Raw genomic sequence first — 5825 nt, 5'->3', positions numbered from 1 at the left:
TCTAAGCTGCGCCGGCGGAAATAGCCGGGGCGGGGCGGCCGGGGCGGAGGCGGGTCCCCAGCCCCTCCCCAGCTCCTCCCCCACCGGGTCACGGCGTGACAGGGGCGGAAGCAGCGGCGCCGCGGCGGCCGGCGGCTGAGCGCAGGCTGCTCTTCGCTCCCTGCGCGGATTGTCCGGTCCCGTGCGCGCGGCGCGCGGCTCCCGGGAGGATTCGGGGGCTCGGCGCCGCGCCCGCCCTCTTGCTGGCGCTCGGAGGTTGGAGGCGCGCGGCTGCGCCGGGGCGGGGGCGGTGGGTGACTTCGGGTGACAGCGCCCGCACAAAGCGGCTCGGCGGGGGTGCAGGCCCCCCTCGTTCCTCTTTCGCAACCTCTCCTACCCAGGAGAATCGGGGTGGGAAGTGGAAAGGTCCGAGAGGGGACGCCAGTGAGGTCCGGAGACTCTAAAGGGGCGTGGGGGTGGCGTAGGGTGTGGTGGGGTGCGGTGCGGGGGTGCGCTCTTCGGCACGGGCTCCAAACCGCGGTTGTGGGGTGAGGACGAATTTGGGAAGAGGGAATCCACTGGCTAGTTGTAGAGTTGCTCTTGCCCCATCTCTTACAGCCCTTGCTTTTTCTTGCAGCTGCTTCTGCTCACTGCGACTCGCCGCACCAGTTCAGTGCAAAGGTGAGAGGCAACCCTATTCTGTTCCTTCTTTCCCTGCCCTAGAGAGAAAGGGAGGGAGAAGGAGAGAGAGGAAGAAAAGCCAGTTTGCCAAGAGGCACTGCTGCTGCTTTTGCTTGCTGTCACGGGGGATGATGAGCTCTTCATGTTTTCATTGCTGCTGTCAGAGCTCTGTCACTCGGGGGTGGTCTGCTGCGGGAGGAGCTTTCCTAGAGCCTTGAGGGATGCAAAAGAAAATAGGAAACGGTGTGTCTGGCTCTGCCTTGGTTAATAAGGTGACCTGCTAGAAACCACTGGTCCTGCAGAAAGGGTAGCCCCCGTGCTTGACACTTTCTTAGGACTTACTTTGGGAGGTTGCTGGGGTAACTCGTCCTAGAGAGAGAGAACTAGAAGGTGGGGGCGGGCAGAGCATGATGGTTGTTACTCAGCTGTCAAGCATAAGAGGAAGGAAGGAGAAGGCCCAGCTGTAGAAAGTTGGTGTTGAGCCATCTGTACTCACAGGTTACACTCCATAGATTATACTGCTTTGTCCAGCTGTCTTGCAAAAGAGTGACGTTAATCACTGGGGAAGAAAGATGCTTGGCATCCTTGAAACTCATCACCATTATCAGAAAATAAGACAAAACACCTTGACAACCGCTGGGAAGTGGTGATATATTTTGTTTGTGAAGTGTATTGCTAGTTATTATGGTGGACAAAAGACAAGAATTGGAGAAACTTTGTGAACTGTTTGGGAGAATTACCATTGTTATTTCCTGTCAGGGAAGGTTGGTAGCTACTGAAGATCCTATTAGTAACAGGAACTGAGACTCATAAGAGCTACCTTTGTTTTTCTTGAGATTTCCTTATTATAGGGAGTAATGAAGTGCAGCACTATACTGCCATGTTTTTAGTGCCCCAGCACATTGTCTTTTTGAGGTGTCACATATGAGTAGTCAGGCCTACAGTTAATTATTTCTCTGATGAACAACTTTTTTTTTTTCTAGTTAACTTCCTCCCAAAACAAGTAGTCTCTGTAGTCTATAACCTGTAAGCACAGATGGCTCCCTTTTGGTTGATATTTTTGTAGATTCTATCCCCTAAGGTCTGCAGCTTTGGAAAGAAAAAAATATCTATCCTCTGGGGGAGGAGAGGAACTCTTCTTTCTTTCTTTTCCCTTCTTTTTCCTGTTTTTTTTTTTAAACATTTGGCAGAACTAAATTTAAACCTAAAATAGGAAAATTCATATTAAATATAAAATATGTTATATTTGAAGGTTTTTTTTAAAAAGGTGTAAGCTCAGTTTCTAAAACTTTGAACTAAATTATTTAAGGATCCCATACATAAATCTGAAATTATGATAGAAGACTCAAGTTGTAGTTTCCTTTAAGCTTTGCATAGAGTATTTGTTTTTTTTCCTCTCCATCATTTAGAATGATAGGGAAATTAAAATAAGCACAAAAAGTAGAAATAGAAAGGGGTTACGGGAAAATTAATATATGCCTCCATATATACACATAAATATTTATACATACATATAGGGGTAAATTGAGAGTGGAAACTGCAAAAGCTGTAACTTGAGTGTGACATTTTTGAAGACAAGCCTGATTTGACCACTGGTTTTCATGACATATTTTCAGAGTGTTTAAACAGGAAAAACAGGAATAGGGATTGGCTATTGCTTGTGCAATTAAAAGTATACTCACAGACACATGAACAAAAATGGCAGTTGAAGAGTCAATTGAAATTTCTTGATGTTTGTGCTTTGTTTTGTGAATGGTTGAATCCTCCCAGGTGGTGATGGTAAAGGTTGGTTGAATTGGGGCCAGTTTCAGTTTCTATTCCTAAGCCCTTTTTCTTGCACAGTATGTTTTTCTTGGTTGTCTGACACACTTTAATTGTGTTTGCTGTTATGTTATGAAGTTCATGATTGTTTCCTATTGAGCTTTTTGGAATTTTGTATTTACATGAAAGACTAATGTTTTTACTGATCTCTAAATCATATTGCATTTTAAAGATGATTTAAGTGGAATCTGGAAATTTCCTTCAGGTTAATAATTATTAAGCAGTTATAATGATTTAACAAAAAGCTCTAATTATGTAACAGATGCTCTGAAACTCATAGGGGGAAACATTCACTTTTAGAGGACTTTAGGCATATTACAAAATATCTATTGAGTATGTAGGTGAAATCTGAAACCTTGAGAGAAGCTGATGATACACAATTAAAAATCTTCCCAGGACTGTTTCCTTAATGGTTTGAGATAACTTTTTAAACTAGTTTAAAAAGCTATTGTTTGTCAAAGAGACCTAATGAAAAGGCAAGTTTGTGGGTCCTTCATATTATAACCAACTTAGGACTTTTTAATAAACTTGAACAGAAAATAGGCTGGATTACAGGGAAAACCAATCTGAGTGGCCAAGACTAATTGACTCAAAAACTGTTTTCCTTAGTTTTGTGGATGGCAAAGTATGTGTGGGGAGTAGGGGGAAAGGGGAGTGGTAGGTTGCTAATAATAGGTTATTCAAGCCATCCCTGATAGTTGGGAAATAATCATTTTTTGGAAGGTCATTAGAGGCAGTTAGATGTAAATCCATTCTACCTTCTTCAAAACAACCCACCAAGCCGGTACAAATTACATTAGTTGTTTACTGTATTTTTTTTTCCTTCCACTTGCACATCTGCCCCATCCTCCCCACTTTATAACCTCACGTCTTTTTCATTTCGGCTTTTGTGTGTTTTTTATACACACAGAAACCCAGAAAAAGACCAGGAAACATCTAACAATACTGACCAGTTAGCTTTTCAATCTTTTGCAATTTATTTCAGTTTTTCTTGCATGTATTGGATTGAATTTTTGTTCAATGTGCCGCATCATGGAGCCTCTTTCAGAGCGTGGAAAAAGTTTCCTGTGAAACAGCATGGTGTCATGGATAAAGCATGGTATTTGTTATCAGAGGATCTGGGTTTAAATCCCAGCTCTGCTACTTAAACTACCTGTGTAATATTGGGCAAGTCACTTAAACTCTTGGAGCTTCAGGTACCTCTTGAAGGTGTTGGATTAGAAGACCTCCAAGGTTTGTTCTAGCTCTAAAAAATTGTATGTCCTACAGAGTAACTGGTCTATCTGCCTTTGGCAGTAACTGAGTCAAAGGTTTTTATAAGAATAGCATTTATATAGTGCTTGAAGTTTGAAAAAGTACATCATTTGATGATTCCCCACCACAGTCTTGTGAGATAGGTGCCATTTATTTTTCCATTTTGCAGGTGGGAAAACAGACTGAGAGAGATTAAGTGATTTGTAAGTGTCCCCTAGCTAGTGTTTTCAGCAGGATTTGGATTCAGGTTTTCCTGACTCCCAAGTCCAGTGCTCTTAGAGGACCATCTAGCCCATACCGCTTCCAAGGCACACCTAATGGAGGTTAATTAAGCAATTCATCTCTATTTTAACGTGCTAAAAGATTGACGTGTAGCATCTGCTGGTGGGTGAGGAAATAAAAGAATAGAGAGTATTCCTGAAAGGGAAAACCAAACCAAACCAAACTCCACATTTGTGGTTTCCTCTGTTGGACTTAACTAACAGACAGTTGGTTTGACTACTCCTCATGAGTTGAATTTACTGTTTATTTGCATATATTATAAATGTATGTGCTATTTTTTTTCTCTGAAGAGCTAACAGGGTATCTAGTCATTAATATTTTAACACTTAACTGTTTGGCAGACTCTGTGATAAGATGTCAACCCTCAGGGTTCGAGCAAAGAAAAAGGCAGCTTCATTTGACCAGTCTTCAGATAGTCTTCCTTTGAGGAGTTCCGGGAGGCAGGTATTGCACAATTATTTCTAGTCTTGTACTCTTTGGGGCTTTAGTAGATAAATGTAGTGAGCACTCTCAAATTCTGCCTCCTTTAGAATTATAGGACTTGTTCTACATTCCTGGAAAGGTAGAGCTGCTCTGAGTGAAGGAAACATTAAGCTGATCCTTAGGGAAAATGTACATGAACTGGGTTTTCTACTCCAAAACTATAACAGTTAAAACAGTGAGCCCACCTCCAAGGAAGTCAGTAAATGATAAAGGAACAACCAACCACTTTCTGTCTGTTCAGAGCAATGATTGGAAGTGCATTATAAAGCCCCAGTGTACAGGTTCTGTTTTTTATTTGCATCAACACTAACTTCAGAAGTGACTTTCAGAAACATTTCTTTCAAATTTGGTCAAACAAGAATATGTATGTAAACTACTTTGCAAACCATTAAGGGTTATCAGTCAGCAGTTATTTCTTAATAATACTTAATTTTTTCCGATTTATTTATTTATTTTTAGTTTTCAACATTTACTTCCACAAGATTTTGAGTTACAAATTTTCTCCCCATCCCTCTCCTTCCCCCACCCCCATGACAGCCTGCATTCTGATTCCCCCTTTACCCAATCTGTTCTCCCTTCTATTAGCACCACCACCCATTATCCTCTTCCCCTTCTAAATACTTAAATTTTTTGAACCATCATTTTACTGATTCCTCTGCAGGTGAAGAAAAAAGTAGCTGAAGTAGCACCAGATGATGATGATGATGCCTCATCTGAGAAGAAGTACAGGAAATGTGAAAAGGCTGGATGTACAGCAACTTGTCCAGTTTGCTTCTCAAGTGCTGCTGAAAGGTTTGCTTAGATAATATGTCTTAGCAAGTCAAAGTGAAAGTGTTGCTTGTGGCAATTGTATCTTCAAAGACCAGTTTTTCAAGGAACTTGTATTTATACATGCATGCATGTGAATGCTGATATATATACACATCTAGCTTCTTTGCACATAGAACATGTCACTTATGGTTCTGACATACTAATACATTTGTATTGGTAGAGATTAGAATTGGAACTGGTGGAGTGAAGGGAAGAATATCTGAGACGTCTCAGTTTTTTAGCTACATTTGACTAACATGCATATATGTGTATAATAGAGGCAGCTAGTTGGCACGATGGATGGAATGTTGGACATAGAGTCAGGAAGACCTGAGTTCAAAACTCCCAGGGTTATGAGAATCAAATGAGAAATTTGTAAAACTCTTTGCAAACATTAAAAACTCTACATAAGTGCTCCCTATTATTATTATGCATATATACACATACATAATAGTGTCTTTAAATATAAAAACATGTTTTTGTCCATGGGAAAATATGGGCATCTCAAGCTATTT

General features: G+C 41.4%; 1 protein-coding gene across 4 annotated transcripts in view; it reads left to right on the top strand.

Moving 5' to 3' along the window:
• The first annotated feature begins 198 nt into the window (after positions 1-198).
• The window catches only part of KDM1B (lysine demethylase 1B), a 53380-nt gene continuing 47753 nt past the window's right edge, over positions 199-5825 (top strand). Inside the window, exons 1-4 of one of the 4 annotated variants that reach the window (XM_027874747.1) lie at positions 199-255; positions 617-660; positions 4359-4461; positions 5162-5292. In XM_027874747.1, coding sequence (XP_027730548.1) covers positions 4372-4461; positions 5162-5292 — 221 coding nt within the window. In that variant the 5' untranslated portion in view covers positions 199-255; positions 617-660; positions 4359-4371. Of the gene's footprint in view, positions 256-410; positions 429-616; positions 661-3650; positions 3715-4358; positions 4462-5161; positions 5293-5825 lie in introns of those variants that run through there. The other 3 variants (XM_027874535.1, XM_027874625.1, XM_027874670.1) reach the window with 3 other exon arrangements.

The sequence above is a fragment of the Vombatus ursinus genome, unplaced genomic scaffold (genome assembly GCF_900497805.2).
Source record: "Vombatus ursinus unplaced genomic scaffold, bare-nosed wombat genome assembly UNPS02000577.1, whole genome shotgun sequence".
NCBI lineage: Eukaryota > Metazoa > Chordata > Mammalia > Diprotodontia > Vombatidae > Vombatus > Vombatus ursinus.
The sequence above is the reverse complement of the archived record's forward strand: the minus strand, read 5'-3'. Positions and strand labels throughout refer to the sequence as shown.